This window comes from Drosophila mauritiana, chromosome 3R, assembly GCF_004382145.1.
Source record: "Drosophila mauritiana strain mau12 chromosome 3R, ASM438214v1, whole genome shotgun sequence".
Taxonomy (NCBI): domain Eukaryota; kingdom Metazoa; phylum Arthropoda; class Insecta; order Diptera; family Drosophilidae; genus Drosophila; species Drosophila mauritiana.
In genome coordinates, this window is record NC_046670.1 from 1,202,810 (window position 1) to 1,226,438 (window position 23,629).

The 23,629-nt window shown below is 39.2% G+C and overlaps 1 protein-coding gene and 1 long non-coding RNA gene across 13 annotated transcripts; one reads left to right on the top strand and one right to left on the bottom strand.

Annotated features, from left to right (window-relative positions):
* Positions 1-3,927: 3,927 nt before the first annotated feature.
* LOC117143249 (mitochondrial import inner membrane translocase subunit Tim17-A) lies at positions 3,928-13,496 on the bottom strand. Its single transcript, XM_033307810.1, has 3 exons — positions 13,252-13,496; positions 12,972-13,149; positions 3,928-4,159 (listed from the first exon to the last, which is right to left on the bottom strand). The coding sequence occupies exons 1-3, from the start codon at positions 13,393-13,395 to the stop codon at positions 3,960-3,962; spliced, it is 522 nt and encodes a 173-aa protein (XP_033163701.1). The 5' UTR covers positions 13,396-13,496; the 3' UTR covers positions 3,928-3,959.
* Positions 13,497-15,600: 2,104 nt separating this feature from the next.
* LOC117143250 lies at positions 15,601-20,806 on the top strand. Of its 12 annotated transcripts, XR_004459598.1 has the most exons (6): positions 15,602-15,680; positions 15,750-15,792; positions 16,678-18,416; positions 18,484-19,684; positions 19,757-20,035; positions 20,094-20,806. It is a non-coding gene; the product is annotated as an uncharacterized LOC117143250 (long non-coding RNA). The 12 variants fall into 12 exon arrangements; XR_004459603.1 differs by lacking the exon at positions 16,678-18,416 and having other exon boundaries at positions 15,601-15,680; XR_004459607.1 differs by lacking the exons at positions 15,750-15,792; positions 16,678-18,416 and having other exon boundaries at positions 15,615-15,680; positions 18,484-18,548; positions 18,635-19,684.
* Positions 20,807-23,629: the final 2,823 nt, after the last annotated feature.

A 23,629-nucleotide genomic window follows, 5' to 3' on the forward strand; every position in this document is an offset into this window, starting at 1 on the left:
GCTCCAGTCCAGTTGATAATCTGGTTCAACTGGTGGATAGAAGAGCGGACAGTGTGAGGCAACAGATGAGCCTAATCTACGAAACCTTAGATAGTTCAAGTGAGATTGAACTAGTCAAGCAGCTGGCAATGATAAAAAGTCATTGGTCCAACGTGACGGACACACCGAAACTGCTTGAAAACAAGTATGACAGAACTGCCTTTGATCAAGATGAGGCCGACATTCTGCAATCTGAAGTTGCCGCACTAGAGATGGTACTTCAAATGAAGTTGGAACAGTTCAAAAGCTCCAAATACGACGTGCCAGAACTCCCAAAAGTGGACCTTCCAACGTTCAATGGAAATGCGAAGGAATGGCCAACATTTAACGAGCTGTTCTCTGAGCTAAGAGACAACAACAGGAAGGATCTCAGCAACACAAGAAAGCTGGGATATTTAAGAGCCTACTTAAAAGGAGAAGCTCAAATCTCGAAGGCAATTAAAAACGGATTTCGTGTGTCGTTCGAAAAACGGGCGCGGAATTTAAAAGAATGATAAGAATAAAGTTGTTTTGATTGCTGAACAGCAAAGTGATTTGTTTCTGTTCCAAAATGAAAGAAAAGTTAAAAGTGCATGTTTCGTTGCACAGACAAATTTGATGAAAAAGTGGCACCAGAGATTCGGTCATTTAAACTTTGCAAGCTTGAACAAAATGTTCAAACAAGAAATGATAATCGGACTAAAGAAAAATTATTTAAGTGACGCAAAAGAAACCGACTGTTTGAGTTGCGCAAAAAGTAAAATATGTGTGAAGAGTTTCCCAAAAGCCTCTGGAAATCGCACAAATGAAGTACTGGAGCTAGTGCATAGTGATATCTGTGGTCCAATGCAAGCGACGTTTATAGATGACAAATCGAGATACATGTTTGTGTATTTCATAAAGACAAGAGATGAAATACTGGCCAAATTCAAGGAGTTTAAAGCATTTGCCGAAAAGAAGTTGAAAGCATTAAGGAGCGACAACGGGCGTGAGTATTTGAGTAAAGCGTTTCAATCTATCTTGACAGAAAACGGCATAAAGAGACAATTGACGGTACCGCACACCCCACAACAAAACGGTGTAGCGGAGAGCGCTAACCGAACCCTGGTCGAGATGGCAAGGACTATGATGATTCACGCAGGCGTCGGCGACTCACTGCGGGCTGAAGCTAACAACACTGCTGCTTATCTACGGAATCGCGCGGAGACTTCAGCATTATCTGATGTAACACCGTTCGAGTCTTGGACTGGAAGAAAGCCATATGTGTCCCACCTGAAGATATTTGGGTCGAAGGCTACCGTGCTGAACAAATCCACTAAGAAAAAATTTACTGCGAAGGGCGAAGAAAATATTTTGGTTGGATATTCTGATGCTTCTTAGGGATATCGCCGTTCAATCCTACCAGGAAGAATGTCTGTGTTGCTCGTTACGTAATTGTATTTGAAAACGACCAGGATGATGGTATGACGGCAGGGCAAACAGTACCTTCTCCCGATATTCAACTTGTGGAGATGTAGCACCTTCCAATCTGTGTTGCTGAGGGTAAGAAACATGATGATGTTTTCCAGGTGTCAGATAAACACGATGACGACGTTGCGTCTGTCGAGCAACACTATTCAGAGGGAGAAGCGTCATCCACTGAAGACAATGAAGCCACCGAAGTCAGAGGACCTGGACGGCCGAAGAATATTCACACTGGTAAACCTGGAAGACCGCGAAAACAATACAACATGGTCAACGGCATGAGTACGGATGAGGTTCCGATTCCAACAAGCGTCAAGGAGGCTTTAACCATACGAAACTCTGAGGAATGGAGAACCTCAATGCAGAAGGAGTTGGAGAGCCTACGTGCGAATAAAATCTGGTCATTGGTGGATTTGCCGGCAGGTGAGAAGGCCATTGGCTCGAAATGGGTCTTTGCAGTGAAGCGTAACAAGATGGGCAAGGTCGAGCGCTTTAAGTCTCGACTTGTCGCAAAAGGGTGCGCTCAGCGATACGGCGTTAACTTCACGGATACGTTCTCACCAGTGGCACGCTACTCATCAATCAAACTAGTAATTGCTTTGGCGGTGGAAAACGGACTCTACATGCACCAAGTGGACGTCTCGTCTGCATATTTGAATGGTGATCTTCACGAAACGGTATATATGAGGCAGCCAGAGGGATTCATCGATGAATGATATCCAAAGAAGGTGCCGAGAATGGAATAAACTACTGAATGAAGAACTGCAAAGGATTGGGTTTTCTCCATGCCCTAGCGAGCCATGTGTTTACACCCGTAATTCTGGAAAAAGTAAGAACCTTGTTGTAGTGTACGTAGATGACCTTATCATAGCCAGTTCAAGCAAGGAGGAACTGTGCGATATTAAAGCATCTATTTCAAAAGAATTCGATGTCGTAGACGGGGGCGAGCTAAAACATTTCCTGGGTATCGAAATTGAACGTGGCGGAGAAACTGGTGGCATCAGGATTGGCCACAAGCAGTATATTGAGAGCCTTCTCAATGATTACTCAATGCAGTATTGTAAGCCGAATCTCATCCCACTAGAAGCAGGCTTTGAAGTAAAACGTGACAAGGCCGATTGTCAGAAGGTGAATCAAGTCAGCTATCAATCGCTGATTGGCTCATTAATGTACCTGGCAATCACAACTCGACCTGATATTATGCATTCGGTTATTAAGCTATCACAACGGAACGCTGACCCACATAAAGAGCACGAAGCCGGTGCAAAGCGAGTTCTGCGATACTTGAGGGGCACAGCTGATTTGCAGTTACACTACGAGCGTACTGCCTATACATTGCTATGTTGACGCGGATTGGGCTGGTGACACCACGGACCGAAAATCCTTTACTGGATGGGCATGTATTACTGGAGCTGCCTTTACGTGGGACTCAAAGAAACAATCAGTGGTTTCTCTAAGCAGCACAGAGTCATAGTATGTGGCACTTTCCATGGCAGCGAAGGAAGTGGCGTATGTTCAGAAATTGGTCAACGAAATGGGTTTTGGTGAAACCCAGGCAACTAAGGTTTATAGCGACAACCAGAGTGCCCAGTGCTTGGTGAAAAATGACACTTTCCATGCACGTAGTAAGCATATAGACATAAAATATCATTATTTAAGGGAACTGTATAAGAACAATATAATAGAAGTTAATTATGTACCCACAGAAAACATGATAGCAGATGTTCTAACCAAAAATTTGAATAGATTTAAACATGAAAAGTGTATCCAAGGGATGGGTTTAAACTAACAGAAAAATGTATTTTGAATTTGGAATTAAGATAAAAAAACATTATCTGTAAGGGTTGACATATTGCATTGAGAGGGAGTGTTGAAAATATGTATGTGTCGCATTACAAATGTATTTTGACCACTGTACGTGTCTGTCACATTATTAACATGGTTAGACCACTGCGCTTGCAAGTCGCAGCTGCGCAATGAGTTTGGTATATTGTGAGGTCATTCTTAGAATTTGACTACGACGTAGAATATGATATGACTGGCGCCAAAGTACCGTTACGAGTGAGGCGACGGCGTTGTCGCGCTGTCGCCAAGTGTAGTCCAGCTAGGGTGTGTAAAGGACAGATCGATGCGTAGAAAATACGATCAGTTGCATACAGACGATCGCGCACGCCGGTTGGAATTCGCTTCACTCGAAAAGTTTATTTGCCAATATGGAAGATCAGGCGCAAGAAAATGCCAACGCTGCGACATATGTAATAAGGTCAATGCACTGTGTCTCCCTCTTTTGGTCGCGGTAACCAAAAGCTTTTTTCTCTTATTGTGGATTCCCTTTAGCATGTAATTCGGCTGCCTGCGTGCAGTAATATTGTACTCAAGATCAGTCACAATAAATATTTGAAGCAAATAATAAATAAGAATAATAAACACATATTTTTCACCTTATTTTAAGGTTATTGTTTTTTGTTTTCACTATTTTATTGATATTGTGTTTGGTTAGAAGCGGATTCAAATGAAAAATTACTTCCAGGATCTCCAAGGGCTACAGGGTCATCTGCAGGTGGTACCGGATTTTTAAACTGGTCAGCAGATATTCTTGTGAACAGTATTCCGACACCTTCGATAAGAGCTAAGAGTACGCCCCCAATTATTGCGCTGCCTGCCATAGCTGGAACGCCTATAATTAAATAGAGACAATTTTTAATTAAAAAATCTAGTTGGTTAAAAAAATATAGATACGATTTTTAGTGTATGTTGGACAATTCTTAAAAACTACATAAACCGTCAAAAAAAGTAAGGCCACAACATATTTTTATAAGGGATGTTGAATTTTACTTTAAAATTACTTAAGACTTTATTTAATAGTGGTCACAAAAAAGGGAACGATAAATTCCAGTTCCTAGATTAGCAGATGCACATGGCTAGTGGAAGAGCATGGGAAACGGAAATAAGAAAAAAGGCAGAAGAACAGACCCTCGGTACCTTTAGTTGGGTATTCTTAATGGTTCTTTCGTTACAGTTATTTGCTATACTGAAGAAAATTTGGTTTAAAGACTATTTTGTTTAGCAGTTTTATTTAGATTTGGTTAGGTAATAATAAAACATGTGCGGTATAGCACATATAGCAAATGCATATTTCAGTATTAAGCAATAAGCAAATAGTAAAAAAAGTTAATGATAAACTTTCAGATCTTTCAGAGATCTCCACTGTGTCCTGGCTGGGGTAGCAGTGGACGGAGATAAGTCCACTGAGCCTACAAACCCGCATATCAACTTTGGCACACAGCCAGAAAAGAATTATTGACTTGGAGCCAGTTTAGTGGGACGTTCGGACTTCTAGCCAATTCTGACAAGCCGAAAGACAGACAGGAACACTAACGCCTAATTCAGTCAACTAGCTTGCGAATCGGCAACGGCAAGGACATCTGGGTCAACATCGAAAACGCTTTCTTCTGCCTGTTACATATTTCTTAGCGCATCTAGTATATGCTTTTACTCTACGAGTTAACGGGTATAAAAAGAAAGTTCTGCTTCACCAAGACAATGCACAAGTCAGTGAAAAAAATGGGAAATATCCATGAATTGGGGTTTTAAATTGCTTTCGCATCCTTAAGATTCTTCAGAACTGCCCCAGTGACTATTTCCTGTACTCAGATCTCAAAAGAATTTTCTCTGGGAAGAAATTTTCGAATAAAGAAGTTATCGCCGATACTGAGGTATATTTTGATGCAAAGGGGAGGGAAATCGTGCTACAAAAATGTTATTGGAAAAGTTGCTGGGTCGATATACTCAATGCATTACCCTTGAATAAGTAAAATATTTTCTACTATGGTAGGCCGCGGACATTTTAATTTATCTATATAGTGACGTATTCACATAATTAGCACTGTCCAAAGGTATAAGAATATGCGGAGAGGCAAAAAACCACACAACCCACATCCACTCATTGTATACAATCTGTCTAAATATGTGTTTAGACATGATAAGTAGGCAAACTATAAATATGTTCTATTTATGGGCTGCAATAAACATGTCACGGGATAGCATAAGTGGCAACTACAGATAAGTACGATTGCAGCGGCCTATTGCCGGAGTGTCAAGAGATATGACCACGCGGGAGATGATTAGCGCGGTCATTTACCAACGCAGACTGCATTAGTTAGATTCAAACACCCGATTTGAACTCATTCAGTGTACGCACGAGTCTATAGTGTGAACATTTTGGTCCTTCGAGAAATTCTGTTGTTTTCCCCCACCAGTGGTAAGAAACACAGAAGAAAAAACCAGCGCTTCAAAGTAAAAAGAGCAAGGTTATTCGAGTGATTCTGTTGTTTCCCCCACCAGTGGTAAGAAACACAGAATAAAAGACCACGCCTTAAAGTACTAGGACTATAAGCTGAAACATTGTGTTTTTGCTTTTCCTTGCTGATCAATCAGCTGTGAGTCGAGGCACAGCTAGGTCAACTGGGCGACCAATCAAAAAATCCTCCAACGGATCACGCCAAAGAATACAAGCAGAAAGCACAAAAAAGTCACAGTGATTGTTTTCACAAGATGTTGTCGGAAAGATCTGTGAAATTGATGCAAGAACAAGGAGAGCTGCAGAACAAAATACTGCAAGCCATCAAGGAAAAGGCATCTATATCAGTAATAGATGTATTGGTAGTCCCATTTACTACTAACAACAATGCGCTGGTAAAATTGGGAGTTGGCGATCATCAATATTTTAATGATAAAATATTTATAAAAATTATGGATGCTATCAAGGCCTACAAGGAGTCACTATTAAAGGTAGAGACACTTGAAGAAATAAATATACCAAGCGGATCCAAATTATCTGATACCGCATCAGCTCGGAGCTCCAGTCCAGTTGATAATCTGGTTCAACTGGTGGATAGAAGAGCGGACAGTGTGAGGCAACAGATGAGCCTAATCTACGAAACCTTAGATAGTTCAAGTGAGATTGAACTAGTCAAGCAGCTGGCAATGATAAAAAGTCATTGGTCCAACGTGACGGACACACCGAAACTGCTTGAAAACAAGTATGACAGAACTGCCTTTGATCAAGATGAGGCCGACATTCTGCAATCTGAAGTTGCCGCACTAGAGATGGTACTTCAAATGAAGTTGGAACAGTTCAAAAGCTCCAAATACGACGTGCCAGAACTCCCAAAAGTGGACCTTCCAACGTTCAATGGAAATGCGAAGGAATGGCCAACATTTAACGAGCTGTTCTCTGAGCTAAGAGACAACAACAGGAAGGATCTCAGCAACACAAGGAAGCTGGGATATTTAAGAGCCTACTTAAAGGGAGAAGCTCAAATGGTGGTTAGCCATTTGATAACGGGATCAGCGGCTAGCTATACAGCAGCGTGGGAGCTTATCTGCAAACGCTATGAGAATAGCAGAAAAATATTCTCCCAACACTTCAACAAATTAATGGAACTGGAGTGCTTGCTGCCCCATGATGAGAAAAATGTAAGGAAGTTTTTGGATACTGCGACCGAGAGCATATTCATCATAAATGAAAAAGGAAAAATAGAAAGCTCTGCTGACGTAATTTTAGCAGAAATTCTACTACGGAAATTTTCGCCAGAAGCCGTGCAGCTTTATGAACAGCATGTAAAAAAGGCAAGATCTATACAGTCCTTACAAGACGTACTGGAATTTATTGAGCAACAATACAACTCAGTAAATGCCATTACCAAAAATACCGCTCAGCTTACTACAAGAAAAGTTCAAGTAAGATCGTGTGCCTTTTGCTCTAAGGATGGCCACGATATGACAAAGTGTCTCAAATTCAGAGCACAATCAATCGAAAAAAGAACAGAATTCGTTCAAAAGAACAGCAGGTACTTTAGATGCTTTGGAAAGCATAATGCTATCGACTGCAGGAAGGAAATTACATGCAATCGATGCTCCAAAGGACACAACAGCCTTCTTCATGAAGACACAAAACGCAGTAACAACAGCAATAGCCTCAAGCAAGGCCAAGACACACTATTGGCTACAGCTGTTGTTTTAGTGAAAAACAAAGCTGGAGATTACAACGAGTTGAGGGCGCTTATTGACGGCGGATCCCAGAAGACGCTGATTTCAGAGGAAGCAGCACAAATATTAAGGATTCCCAGAGTAAGGAGTACTATAGAGGTCGAAGGTATCTCCCTGGCTACTCAAGTATCAAAAAATAGCGTCCACCTGACGATCAAACAAAAATTCCAAGCAGCTTCAAAACATCAACGGAAGCATTAGTTTTACCAACACTCCATGTAGCCCTTCCCAGCAAAAAGTGTGATATTGATATCAACAAAGAAGGGCTACAGGCTAGCAGAAACACGATTCAACGAGCCAAGTAGATAGGTGATGATCTATTTCCCCTGATTATGATGGAGAAAATAAAAACCGTGAATGGAATCATGGGACAAAAACCCAGATTTGGATGGATTGTGTCCGGAAATATAACTCGAGCAGCAAAGCAAAAAATTATAAGTCCCACTACAACAATAAATCTAAAGGACCTGGAACGCTTTTGGGAATTGGATAGATGGAAGCTTATTCAACGTATCAGAGGTGATTTTTGGAAGAAATGGAAAGAGGAGTATCTGCAAAACCTGATGGAGCTGCAACGTCATTTAGATCCAGAGGCAACGCATAAATGAGAGACGACTACTGGCCGTACACTTTTCCCCCCACGAGAATGTCTAAATATGTTTTTAGACATAAGTAGGCAAACAATAAATATGTTCTATTTATGGGCTGCAATAAACATGTCACGGGACAGCATAAGTGGCATCTACAGATAAGTACGATTGCAGCGGCCTATTGCCGAAGTGTCAAGAGATATGACTAGCGCGGTCATAGGCCTCAAACATAAATTTAAGAATAAAACTTAGCTGCATTTAACAACGCAGACTGCGGAGTCTTACAAGCTCTGCATTATATAGTTAGATTCAAACACCCGAATTGAACTCATTAAGTGTTTATAGTGTGAACACAATCAATATGCCAAGCAAATAATATAAATATAAACAAATGGGCAATAAGTGACATATTCACATAATCAGCACTTTCAGAAAACATAAGAATATGCAGAGTGGCGAACCCCACGCAATGCAATACAATAAACATCCCTGTTTAGCTTTTGAGCTTTTTCAATAGCTGTTGCGAAAAATAAAGAAAACCGAAGAAAGTTTGTTTATATTACGACACTGTTTATTTTGCGAATTGTTTAAGGCAGCTAAGGCCAAAGCTAAGTCTTTTCCGAAACACGACGAATTGGCAATTGGCGGGGCAGACAGCCGAAATGCAGCGCCCAAGCTTAACGTAGGTAGCTAACAACAACAAACAAGGAATGAGATCCGTACAGATAAATGCGTGCGAGAACAGCGGTTTGCACTACGGGCATCGCAACTGCTACCACTGACTAATTTGGCTTATAATATTAAAGAATATGAGATTAGTCTACTGCACAGTTTTGGCGGCTGCATGACCCAACAATCCCAAGAAGGCGATCTCGCTGCACAAATAATGTAAAGAAAAGGGCAGTATAAGAAAGATGTTTGACACTAACATTTATTCTTAAGCTGAGATCAAAACAATAAAGACATGAAAACTATCTCTCCGATAATTTTTTATTTCTTAGCGTTGTCCTTAGTTAGATCAGTTAGACTCAATACAAAAAGTATTCGAAAACAATAAAAATTATAAATCTACAACCACATATTGCCGCATATTGTGGCGCTGAACAACAACCTTGCCGAAGCCCGTCGGCAGCTAAAAAAAATCATGCCATTCAAGGGTGATCCAGAAACCCTCCACACCTTCGTCAGAGAGTGGACTACGTAATTTCACTCTACCAAAGCAATGATGTGCGATAACAGAGGATTCTACTTCGAGCTATCGAAAGGAACTTAGACGGACACGTAACGCGATCCTTGGGATTTCCGAACATCGAAGATTGGCCAACTCACAAATCCAGACTAATCTCCGAATTTAAACCCCAAACACAGAACTACAAGCTACTGGATAACTTCCTTTACAAAGGAAATCTAAGATCATTCTGCAAGGAAGCGGAAAGATCATGTCAATTGTTTATTCCGAAAATTTATGCAAATAAAAATGCAAATAAAACCGTAGTAAAAACTTAAGTCTTAAACAGAATTCTAAGTCACACAAATTCAATACCAAAAACCAAACTCAATATCGACCAATTACCCACAATAGTCTTAACCCTTCAAACCTAATTTTAATCAATTCATGCAACCATTTAGAACCACCTATACATAGCAGATGACTAATAACCAACCTATGTGACAGGTACCTAATTATTTCACACCCAAGACATGGACACCCAACCAATTATTAAAAAAAATCCTTTCCCACAATCCTAACAAATCCCAAAATCCTCAAACAGCACATTTTAGAGGAATTACATACCCTCAACTACAACAACCCTCAACATCTAAAAATACTAACTTGGTAATCGACCAAACGACTAAGACCATCGGAACAAAGGTATTATGACCAAAATCAATACAATCCATGCCAAAATCATGGGTTCGGGTTCATTAATGAAAAGCAACAACAGGTGCAACCAGCCAAAATTAATGACGAACAAAATCCAAATAACTCTGAACCAAACGAAAATTTTTCGGTCTGCAGGCCCGGACAACACGAATACATAGAAATAGCATACAAAGGTTGCACATATCCTGTAGCATTCACAATAAATATGATCAATGAAAATATATTTTGTCTTCCTATTAAAAATACTAGATGTGAAGTTTTAACATCAAATGGCCCTATTACTTTGAACAATTGGATTATAATACCCAGAAATAGTATTTTTAAAACAACCGAACCATTTTATGTACACAGCTTTTCTAATATGCTGATTGGTAGAAAATTGTTGAAAAATGCACAATCAGCTATAAATTACAAAAAAAGTACAGTTACCCTTTTTGATAAAACACACAAATTAATTACTTCAGAATCGGAAAGAAACAAAAATTTGTATAACCAAAAGCCACCAGAACCAATTAAAAACTCAAGTCGGGAATCAATAAAAAAATAGATTTTTCACAGTTTCGATTAGGAATGAAAATGTAATGTTGAAAGGTTTATTAAACAAATTTAAAATGTTTCACTATAAAGAAGGAGACAAATTAACATTTGCAAATACCATTAAAGACGTACTAAATACAACACAAAATTGACCGATTTATTCAAAACAGTACCTCCTTGCTCAAACGTACGAAATCGAAGTCGAAAACACAGTACATAAAATTAATTAGGGAAAGTTGGGAAGTACAAAAAAACGGATGCTTCTGGTAAAATCAAGTATAGAGTAGTAATTGATTAAAGAAAACTCAATGAAATCCTTGGTACATTAGGAAAATGTCAATATTTTACAACTATTGATCTGTAATACGGATTTCATTAAATATAAATGGACCCGGAATCAATATCCAAAACTGCCCTTTCCACCAAAAACGGTCATTACGAATACCTTCGATTGCCATTTGGCCTTAGGAATGCACCAGCTACTTTCCAAAGGTGCATGAATAATATCCTTTGACCGTTACTTAACAAACACTGCTTAGTATATCTGGATATTATAATTTTTTCAACTGCTCAAACAGAACATTTAAATTCAATACAATAAGTTTTTGCAAAGCTTGCAGATCAAATTTAAAATTGCAGATAGATATAAACGTGGATTCTTGAAAAAAGGAGCTAGTTTTCATGGTCAAACCCTCTAAAAACAAAAGCCATCCTATTCCAAAAAAGGTAAAATAAATCAGAGCTTTCCTTGGATAATAATAATAATCCTTGGATTATTATCGTGTATTTATTCCAAATTACGCAGACATAGCAAAACTAGTAATGAGTATCTTAAATGAGTAATGATTTAAGCTAAATTATAAATTACATGCGTTCATTTCTTCTCATATCCGAACATTTGGGGTCAGCAGAAATGGCCGACAATGTTATGAAATCTTTCCAGCGGGATATGATTGACAAGCCAACCCTTAGAAATCAGGGAGAGAAGTAGCTAAGCTCGTTCGCCGAGCGGATCAATACAGCAAAACAAAAAAGGAGTAAACTATTTGTATGAGAATTCTCACTGGAAGAAGAGATAGAAGCATACAGGAGAGGAGCAGATCAACAAGGAATCGAAAGCAATAACAACAAAACCAATTGTAGATTATATCAATAAAAGCTCACATCGAGGTGGGTAGAGCTTGGAGGACAGTTGCTTGCAACAAATGCTCGAAGCCTGGTCACTTCGCCAAGAAGTATCGTACAAACCTTCCAAATTTAATCTCATTAGCCAAGCAGACTGAAAAGGCAAGTCCTTAGCGTACGATACCATTCCGAAAAGAGAGGGTATGCTTCTAATAGCATCCTACGCCTCATACAGAGCTCCATTCCAAAGTATATGGCAATCCTTGAAATGGCAGACTTCTGTGCGCAGGAGGAGGATGACTCCTGGCAGCCCGAACTATTACCCATTTTGTAATGAGCTCTCAGCAATTGACTTCTGCTGAGGGGAACCGTATGGTGGTCCCGAGATTTTTGAGAGTAAAAATAATACAGCTATTTCTCGAAGGGCACCCCAACGAAGCAGCGTATGGTGGCCATAAATAGAGAAACAAAGACTGTGCACTGCTATCCCAAGAAACCCGTCCAGCTCCCATAGATAGAAATCCTTCGCCAACTAGGCCGTGGATATGTGTCGCCTCGGATTTGTTAGTTCCCCTACACAATAATGAGTACGTAGTACTGGTCGTTTTGATTACTTCATATACAGATTTCTGAGGAAAGGCATAAAATATATGGCATACGCCAACGAGAAAAGACAATTTAAAATTTTGCCCGCAAACGAATTCTTTTCCGTCTCTCGTCGGCCGCCGCCTAATAAATGAATCAATTCCTAAACTAATTAATTCCTAAACAACAAATTAAAATATTCATTTGGATCACCCCATGTAACGCAGATCTAGACAAATTTAATTGAACCTTAATTGTCTTCCCAGATTCATATGAATCTTGAATTACCACGTTAATTCGTATGACTGATCTGAACAAATGTAAAATTTTTGCATTGTTACGTTACATTGCTTTCGATTTGTTTCTCTGATATATAAGAAAATTCGATTTTAGACAAGATATGTACATTGGTATGCGCAATCTGTAATAGTATTAAAATATCGTGTGTTGAACATTGCGCACTCCAAAATAATGTGCTTCAATTCCAATATGTAAAGCAAAGAACGAGAAATTTAATATTACGGGCAACTCTGAAAAAAAAATCATTTCACTTATATTATAGTACTTTTATGTAAACTAAGTTCTTAATAGTGCACTCTATTATTCTTCCGATTACAAAAAAAGGTTTTTAGAAATATTGTTTAACAATCATTCTAAATTGGATTTCCCTTTTGGCTTTTTAATATGGACTTTTTTTGTAAATTTACAAGACGTACCATTTCGAGCGGCTAATATTCCTCCAGTTGCAGCGCCACTTATAATCGAATTCCACGGATCTTCTTTTTTTCGAAAGTGGACAAGTGTACAATCAATGGTACTGAACATACCACCCCAGACAGCAAAATTGCCTGCTATAACGGGTGACCGTGTTTTTATAGCAATAATGCTTCCCACCTAAGAAACAATTTTTTAAATTTATTATTTACTGTTAATAAATTTAAGAACGCTACAGGCCTTAATACTGTACTATTACACAATATATAGTAAAATTCTTACCAATCTTCTATTTAAGCCAGAAGGTGCATTGCGAAATCCTTTTATTGCTTGAAATACGCCGCCTCCTATGCATCCCATCGCAAATGCGCCACCACAATCATCAACTATTCTGTAGGGACAAGGTTCCCGAGCGTATTCCTCCATATTAAATTACGTTGATACTAGTCTAATAAAGGTATGTTCGAAATATTCACGTGTATTTATATTACATTTCTTTTTTGCTTTGAATTGAAATGATTAAAATCGTACGTAGGGTTAAAACATAATTGAATTTAGATTCATGAGCTAATATCGCACCAGCGACTTAATATTAAGTTTGAAACGGTATAAAATGAAACAGAAAATTGAGCAATTTGTGGTCTTTAATAAATATTCTTATTGGTGGCTTTCTAACATGGTGGGTGGGAGCGCAATAGAAGTGGGGCACACAATGCGTCTGAAGGGCTACAACAATAAGACCATTAAGTCGGCGGTGGGGCAATACTGCATAATCAGCAACGGCAATACATCAGGAACATACAGGCTGACCCAGTCGGAAGTTTGGGAACGTGTCGTGGAAAAGAGGTGTTACAGAATGAACAGAACAACGCAACAATTTCTTATTTTTTCATAATAACGAAGTTTGTAGAAGCATTAAATCATTGAACTATTAATTTTAAATGCTCTAAAGGTTGGACGGGATATATTTGGTTTGTTTTTAGGCGTAAAAGTGGTTGTGGACAAAGTATTTTCGGCATATCCATAGAATTTGGCAAGACAACTGATATATTCAAATAATATATCTCCAAAGTCTGGGCGTGGCATTTTTGGGCGCTTTTTTGGCAAGTCGATAGATATTTACAAGACTAATAAAATTTAAAAAAAAATCCAAACATTTTTCAAAAGCGTGGGAGTGGCAATTTGGACGATTTTACAGCGTTAGAGTTGGCGTGGCAAAAAGTTTTATAGCAAATCTATAAAAATTTACAAAACTAACAAAATTATTCAAAAATATCCAACAATTTTTCAAAAATGTAGGCGTGGCAGATTTGGGCAGCTTACGGGTGTTAATGTGGGCGTAGCATAATGTTTTTTAGCAAGTCGACTCGGCAGCGACTTAGCGCACTTAGTCCACGCGCAGCCACCCAGTGAATGAGTGATGAATAATCGTAATTTGAAGGATGAATATAACGCATTTGGTTATATTTATTAAATTAGTGGGTTATTTATTACTGCGCATAAGGATCTATCTTCAAAGTACGTATGATTGAAACAATTCCTTTTCCTTACTTTCTAAGAAAGTTACTTACTGTAAGGACCCCGAAAATACACAATCGATACACGCTGAGCTTCTGTTATTGATCCCTTTTATTCGTTCTTCGGTAATACGACTTATCAATCCTGTGGTTCACAATTGACTGAATCTCCCTCTCTCGCTGCCCACTCATCACCGCGTCTCTCCCGCTCCCGCATCTGTGACGTCGCTGCGTTTTTAGGGAGTTAGAGTGGGCGTGGCAAAAAGTTTTTTAGCTAATCGATAAATATTGACAAGACTATAAATTATAAAAACAAATATATCCAAAAATTCTTCAAAAATGTGGGAGTGTGCAGTTATGCGCGCTTTTAGGGCGTTAGAAAAGTTATAGGGCGTGGGAAAGTTAATTCGCTGTTGCTGCTGAGTGATTTGTGCATAAACAATATCTGCCTACAATAATCGAAAATTAAACTTAAATCTCTTCCCGCTTGAACCGAATGGTTGTCGTTGCGGTTGGATAGGTCTTTATGAGAAAACATTAAAAAATAAATTTAAAAATTAATCTTATTCCTTTTAAATTTAAATCATATCAGCTTGCACTGAATCGCATTGGACATGAAAAAATTTAAATTACAAATTAGTTTTTTACTGACCACGATGGAAGGCATAGCTAACATGCTCCGCAATTGCATGGTGCGAAACAGATGGCTCGGAGTATAGGCATCGAATTCAAGGTAAACGGATCGTCTAGCCGCTGTATGCATGCCGCGCTTGTTGTTGTCTTTTCGGTAAAGCAATATGTGTGAGCGCATGAAACGTTGTTGTTGTTGTCTTTTCGGAGAAGCGAAACGCGCGAAGCGCATGTAATGCACAATGCAAAATAAACGGCTTTTTGTTTACCTTTATGGATTATTTTTATTTACATTTATTTGTTTATATGTTTTTTATCAATATGTAAAAAATAATTACAAAACTATTAACAATGAACGAGAAAAACCATTAAATCCAAGCTTGCACAGATTTGAGATGACCAGTCCATCTGTGTGCGGTGCATGTAAAAGGGAACCCGGTAGAGCTGGAAAACCATCGATGGCACTATCGATACTACTTTTAAGTTTTTTCAAACCATCGATAATAATAGTATTAGTGTAGTATTAGTGCCATGCCCTCATGTCACTAGACTTTATTAATTATGGTATGTAAGATACCATAGAAAGGGCTTTACGCTTCTAAAATACGGTGTCCTCCATTTTTCCATGACCAGAACTCGGACGGAAATTTAGACCCTTTACCCGTAGAGAATAAAGGTATAATAGATTCGTTCAAAAGTATGCAATAGGAAGAAGGAAGCATTTCCGACCATATGAAGTATATATATTCTTGATCACGACCAAGAGGTGAACGACGCCCACTATAACGCCCATAAGCCGTCCAAAACTAAACTGCATACACTATTTAAAGAAGTTGTAATATTTTTTAATAATACCCGCTACTCGTAGAGTAAAAGTATATACTAGTTTCGTTGAAAAGTATGTACCAGGCAGATGGAGGCGTTTTCGACTATATAAAGTATATATATTCTTGATAGGATCAATAGCCGAGTCGATCTAGCCATGTCCGTCTGCCCGACTGTCCGTATGAACGTCGAGATTACAGGAACTATGACCCATGTTGCCACGCCCACTCTAACACCCACAAACCGCACTCACACTTTTGAATGATGTTTTTAAATTTTTAATATTTTTATTGGTCTTTTAAATTTCTATCGATTGCAAACAAACTTTTTGCCACGCCCACACTAAAGCCCTAAAGCCGCCGAACCGGTCACGCCCACACTTTGAATCAAAGTGATATCATCACCAGGTGATATCAATGTCACAATTGGCTCAATAACCTGACAAACGTTTACACGCTTCGTTTGCCTTAGTTTGGGTTGACACACCCGTACAAAATTTTCATTCCTCCTTTGCAAAAAAGTTTTTGCCAGGCCCACTCTAACGCCCTAAAGCCTCTTAACCGGTCACGCCCACACTTTTTAACAATTTTTAAGCTTTTTGTTAGATCCCAGAAAAATTATGAAATTTCTGGTTCGCATTCACACTAGGTGAGTAACGGGTATCTGATAGTCGGGGAACTCGACTATAGCATTCTCTCACGGCTCTCCGTCTAACAAATCTCACAAAATCTCACAGATCAATAGATGCTAGCAGAAGATATAATCAAGACATAGGTATTTGATCCTTTATCATAAAAAGTTGAAAATGAAAGGACCATTATCGGTATAATAAGTGTACTAAAGGCATCAGTTAAAGGCGAATCGATGTCATTAAAGTTAAGTTGCTTAATACATAAAAACGTGCCAAACTGCAGCGCAATATACCACGAAAATTGAAAACAAAGGTAGGTCGCTCGAGGCAGCCTATATAGACGATGGTCTAAATTCTTACAATGTAGACTAATTCTCTACAATGAAAAAAATGAACACTAAAAGAACAAAATAGTTTTGAAAGCAGGAAATTTCAACACTATGCACAGTGTGATTGAAAACTATACACTGCTGTTCTGAAATAACCGTCAAGTCGAATAGTGTACTATTCTATAATAATAGAGGACATTATGTCCGAGGTAATTCGATTACAGAGGTAATGGCCGAGGTAATTATAATTACTATTATAATATGTGATTATCGTGGCTGATATAGAGGGCGCAGCGGTAACCAAAAGAATAGTAGAGGAACTGGTTCCTTTTGGACCATCAAAACAATAACTACCGATATAATAAAAATATCGCCAGAAATATTCAGACGGAAAACTTCTAGACCCCCTTGAGAATAAACAGTAAGGTTATAAGATGATATTTTTTTCCTACCTTAATGTAAATTTAAACAAACATTATAATATTGAGCGGTACCCTTACAGCACAATACGCTTCACAAAAAGACAACATATGTACATAAGACATACGCTAAAAAAAGTACAACATGACAATTTATGTATGAATGATTAAGAGATATAAATGGTAAATGTTCAATATAAATCATGAATAAAATTTTAACATAAATTTTTACATAAAAGTAAAGAAAAATATCCACTAGGGACGACAGGAATATTAATAGTCCGCCTGCATCGGTGATTTATGTCTTATTAACCATGGCAGACATTAATAAAAGATCTTGAAGAGACGAAGTCGACATTTGATAAGTCATAAGATTTAGTAAACGACAAATCTGGGGTTCTGGTAGTCTCAGATGTTATGACCATGCGCAAACATCCTACCTAGGATACCCGCGTAATAATACCCGGGGCCCTTTATCGCCAATCGCATTACCTATCGAAAAGGCCCTATCATCGACTCTAACTGCAACACCATTCAAAGATTTGAGAAGGGCTACACGGAGTTTTAGCACAACGATGAAATAAGTGGTAGCTTGGAAGGCGGTAGGAATCAACGCGGCACTGATGTAGTCAGCAGTTCGAACGGAACTTACGGGCACCCTCGCTTTCAGGAAGTTAGGGGCAAGCTTGGCGTTGAAAGCTTTGCTGAAATCACACAGCACGAAGCTCCTCCGGAAGACATCCTGTCCCGGCTTGGCGTGCAGTGTGCGGGCTGGCTTGTCATAACCGCCCTCGAGGTGTTTCTGGACTTTGGCGTGGATGACTCGGAACTTATTCTTTGCCTGCATCCCTTCCATTTTATGGTCGCACGTAGACCTCAGCTGTCTGGCTAGCTTATAACTGGCTCCATTCAGAAACATGTGATGACTGAATACACGATAAATATCCGTGCGTGACCACTCTTGGACCACTCTTGGAAATGACCTTTCAGCTTCTACTCTTTTTCCTCGAACGAACTCCCTTACCTGGATGATCAACCCATGGCCAATAAAAGTGCCGTCGCAGGATCTCCAGTGTCTTAGCTATTCAACCAGGAGGTGGGGTGCTCTAAGTGAGCATGTTTTAGTTTTGCCGAATCCAAAGTTTCCATTTTGCTTCTTCCAGCTCATCACTCAGGCTTGGAATTCCGCTGCGCTTGAAGATGAGGCCGTTGCCGACATTAAGATCCGGTAAGTTTGTTCTTGACTTTTTGAACTAACTCCCGATAGTCTTCGGCTGAAAATTGGGTCGTTTCGAACCCCAATAACTTTGTTAGATCTGCCAAGACTACCTCGACGTACTGTGACAGGGCATCAGCGTAGTAGTTGACCTGGTGTTTATTCATCTTGGCCGAGAAGAAACTCGATCACCTGCTCCTCGCCGTCGTGCTTCCGCAGAAACAGTACCGCCCCAATGCCAACTTTATATGAGTCGCACTGGATGAAATCTTCTTCAAATCCTCATGAACCAGGACCGGTGCGCTCTTCAGATCGTCTACTGCTCGTGCTGCGCTGAAACTGAAGACAATTTTCCTTGTTTTCGCTTTTTTCAAATCCTCGGAAAGTGGTCTTGCCAGTGTAGTGAAGTTCTTCACGAAGCGGCGATACCATACCGCTGTGCCAAGAAAGGCTCGTACTTCGTTCATGCATCTCGGGTATGGTATCCTCTGAATCGTCGAAACTTGACCAGAGTCCATGCGCAACAGTTCACCCTCTATAAACCCAAGGTAAGTCAATGCTTTAAAGCAAAACTTTGATTTTTAGGACGATTGTTAAGAAAGTTGATTTCCGGCTCCGGGCAACTAGAAGTAGGCACTTTAGGTGCGTCTGGAAATCCAGATACACAAAAACGTTTGATCTTAGCTCCGCTGGTATCACCCGGTTCATCAGCCGCACAAAGCGTTGCGCTGCGTTGCACAGTCCGCATGTCAGGAACCGTAAACGCCGTGTCCAATCCAATCCAATTCGATCTGCCAGAACTCAAACTTGAGATCCACTCTGGAGATATGTATAGTGCGTCTGGTCAATTATGGATGGGATACAATCAACACTGTGTAGAAAGTATGCGTCCTTCACCGTCAAAGCGTTCAGCTTGCGGGCATCTAGACAAAACCTGTCTTTCCCTGGTTTGGACACCACTGTCGTGCGGTTGCTCCACGGACTCTTACTTTCCTCGATGACTCCCAACGCCAGCATCTTGCCCATTTCATCCTCGACGACCTTTTGCTTCGCTGGAGACGTGGGATAAGGTCGATCCTTGAAGGGGCGGGCTCCTTCGACTAGCTCGATAGAATGCCCACGCGAGACACTCCTAGGCCCGTTCAAAGGTAAGAAACTCATTCTTGAATGCCACCCTAGATTTAGAATTACTTAATTCCTTCTCAACGATTACTTCACAGCATTCGTGCCTGGGCGAATCCCTCCCGCTCTCGGATTGCCCAGCCGGCCGTTTTCCGCGCATTCGGGGCTCTTCGGTAACACTGTGTCCGGTCGTCCACAGCGATAGCAAAAATAGCGGATCTGGTGCGGATCTTTTCTCGAGGACTTGTTGTTCGCCGTGCTCATCGTGGACCTTCACCACATTCACCCACATTCTGCGTTGCTGCCCATACGAAGCGCGTTCCCGGCGACCGGAACTCTGTTCTACCTCAATGCACTCCTCACGAAGCTCATCAACGGTAAACACCTCCATCGCGTATTCGTATCGCGCTATTCCGTCTCTCAAGCCTTTTTTAGCCACCCTTGCCAATTTCCGTTCCGGCGGTGGCTTTTTTCAGGCGTGAGGCGAGGTGCTGCATGGAATGGATATAATCGTCAGCGCTTTCCCCGGCTGTGGTCCAAACTGGTGGCCGATGTCTTTGCATGTGCGCAATTCTGGTGGTCCCCAACAATGTCTACCCGCCTGTGTTAGATGGCATGGCCTCTGCGCCAGTACGTTCGCGCCAACATCAATCCCTCCTAGAACCCGAGATCCTTGTCCGCCCTGTCCGCCATGAGCCTGTGCCTGACGATCCATTGGCTTCAACACCTCGTTCAGCATCCGCATCATTTCGAGGAAATCATTCCGAATCTATTTCCTCAGCAACGTACCAACTCCGGACTCCTGCTGTTTGTTTACCGCCGACTCCGCTGCAGTGTCGCGTAAGGGACTTTTCCTCTCTTGAACCTCTTGGTTTTGAACCTACGGCTGACCCATCTCTTCATATATGGTTTTTAAATCTATATTTCTTGGCGAGCTGATCCTGAAGTGGAGCCAACCAAAGAGTCTACTAATATTATCGGCGTTCTGGGTAGACCCACAGCAACATACACGACAACCCGACAGCTGTTGACCACACTTCGCCTTTGTCGACAACATGACTCAAATTTCGCTTAAATTTTCCAAAATTTCGCTTAAACGCTCCCTTAATTCTGTTAAAAATTCTTTCTCTGTATTTGGTTTTTCTAGTTCTGGCCGTTTTTGTTTGGTTACAATTAAAATATTTCCGAATTTTATTATTAATGTAGTAATCAAATACAAAATTATTAAAATTAATAATATAAATGAAATTGATATTTTCCAATTGTAAATTTCAATAAATGGCTTTAAATATTAATGTTGTCAAGAGTAAGTTCTGAGTTGTTGGATTTTATATAATCTGATATTTACAGATTCTTAAAGTGGTTAGTGGTTATGTACTCAAGTATTTCGTTTTCTAAATTGGTGTATGAAATATTATTTATTGTAGTTGTGCCGTTGAATAATAACATGTTGCTGAAACTGATTTAACGGTCTACGGGTCTCATGTATAATATTTACTTTCAGCAGAATGCTGTGTATTTTGATCTGAGCTTGATTGTTCTAATAATAATATCTGTCCGGTATTGTGTTTTCGTTTAATCTTTTATAGTCAATAACTAGTCGATGTTTTAGAGTTCCATCTTCGTTTTGACCTATTTTGGGTACTACTAAGACTGGTGAATTATACGGGCTTCTACTTGGTCTTATAATTTGTTCTTTTAGCATTCTATCGATTTCATTATTAACGATATCTGAGACTGACACAGCATAAGGATATTGTTTGCTATAAATTGCCCGGTCATTGTCAGTATTTATCAAGGGCGTCGCCAGGGTAGGGCAGGGGGCAGTTTTTTTCCTCATTGTCATAATATTCGAGCTTTTTTTTCCCATTATATTCCCTTTCCTGCATCTATTTTAGCTCCAATTTCAAATGATCTTCATTAATGTTATTTATTCTCATTCTTTTCTGGGCTGGTTGACTTACGGTCCCAGTTGCTTCCTTTTCCTTCCTAATGGGATTTCAGAATCAGTTTTTTGTGCTAGGTATCGATAAAAATTATTTCTTGGAGAAAAAATTATTACAATTCTGTTTGCTATTATTATACCCCCGTTTATAATTATTACTCTGACGATTTTCATAGCTTATGTGACTATCTACCTGCACTGGTTCTGGTGGGGCTTGTACCTTATTTAATTTCCAATTATTATTTTGTTCAAAGTTCCCGTTTGGCGGCCAATTATTATTCCAATTATTACTCAATCTATTTGATTCTGTTCTGGAATCTACTGGATTAAATTTTAGGTTGTTTCCCTGATTTTTATTTTCATTCCTCAATACATAATACCTATTTGCAAATTGGTCTCGGAAGTTGCTAGACTCTAGATCCTGACACTTTCCCAGAGCATTTGGCAAGTCTGGTGGGCTTAGGAAAAAACGTTTTTCTTTTTTTCTTTGGCTATTTCGCTGTCTTTTCCATATGTCATTATAATTTTATTTATGAGTAATGCATTTTCGTTTACTTCGTTGTAGAATTCTGTAATGCTTAATCGTCCCCGTCTAAGGATGGTTAATTCTGATTCGAAAATATGGATTGGTCTTTTGTTGTTATAAATAAAATCCAATCTGGAAAGAATTGCTTGAAAGCTTAAAACTATACCATGGTTAGTTCTAGCAACATGTGCGGCTCCCATGATTTTATTACGTAGAATTGTTAAAGCGATAAAATATTGTTCGCTTTGAATTTTATATAGACTCGTAGCAGTTTCTGCCGCTTCTCTGCAGCCTACTTATTGGGTTATTTCACCTGTAAACTTTGGTAAGGATTTAACTACTTCTAGGGTGGTTTCGCATCCTCCACTACATTTCTGCTAGCGTTTAACTGCCCTTTAATTCCTTCAATTTTTGTGGTCACTTCACCCAATTGTACATTTATTAATTGGTTAATTAATTCCATTGTCAGATTGGTGGCGATGGATATCCCGCCCGCAGAAAAGGTTGGTGCTGTACCTCCGGTTGTTAAATTTAAATTTTCAAAACTATTAAATTTTCCAGATTGTTTTCTTTAATTGATTTTGTAATGTTTAATCTTAAACTTCTTAGTGTTTCCTATATCTATTCTTATTTTATTAAAAATTTGTTTAAAGACTTAATATTATTTTCTGCTCCCGAGATTCGTTGGAATCTTCCTTCCGTTTAGTTGTCTTAATTAATTTCTGTTGGAGTCTTCCTTCAGTTTAATTGTCCTGATTATTATCTATTTGGGTCTTCCTTCAATTTTTTGTATTTAGTTGTAGCGAAGGATTGCCCTCAGCTCTTCCTTCCTATTTGGTGTTGATTTATTTAACATTTTTGGTTATAGATTTTGATTTTTGTTTCTTGTTGAGTCAGATTTTTATTATTCTTGTGTTCTTGTTGTTTGTATTAAGTATTCAGTCCTTTTTAAATATTAAATTCTTAATTGGATTATTGCATAAATTAATTTCCAATTAAGTTGTTCTACGATCACTGTCACGTAGTTAGATGCCGTTGGATTATTGTGGATGTTTTAATTTTTTTAAATGTGAGTTGTTGGCGGCGCCCCATGTTGGGCTGCAATTAAAAATGTTAATATTAAATTATTTATAAAATAATTTGTATTTTTTATTATTTAATATTTATTCGGTGTTAGACTTTTTCACTTATACTATTACAAGACACTTTATTACTAGCTTATCTTTGCTTTGAAGCTGTTCAGGATCTCGTCCCGATTTAGACTGATTCAAACTGATCTTCTAATTCTTATTAACCTCGGCCAGAAGCTTTTGATTCGAACTTTTTGAACTTTCAGTTATGTTTAGGATAAAAGCTTTATGCTGAAATTACTTCACTGCATTGTGAAATTAAAATTTGCTGATTGATTCAGTTTAATTAAAGCGTAATAAATTGATCATGGCTTTGTCTACTTTAAGTTTGGTTATTTATCGGGTGCCGACAAAAACAAGGGCAAAGGCA

Bases quoted from the DNA above. Each gene is read 5' to 3' on its own strand.
- LOC117143249 (XM_033307810.1), bottom strand. From the start codon at position 13,395: ATGGAGGAATACGCTCGGGAACCTTGTCCCTACAGAATAGTTGATGAT. The intron at 13,150-13,251 runs GTAAGAATTTTA...ATTGTTTCTTAG, and splicing joins CTGGCTTAAATAGAAGATTG to GTGGGAAGCATTATTGCTAT. The intron at 4,160-12,971 runs GTACGTCTTGTA...ATTTAATTATAG, and splicing joins AATATTAGCCGCTCGAAATG to GCGTTCCAGCTATGGCAGGC.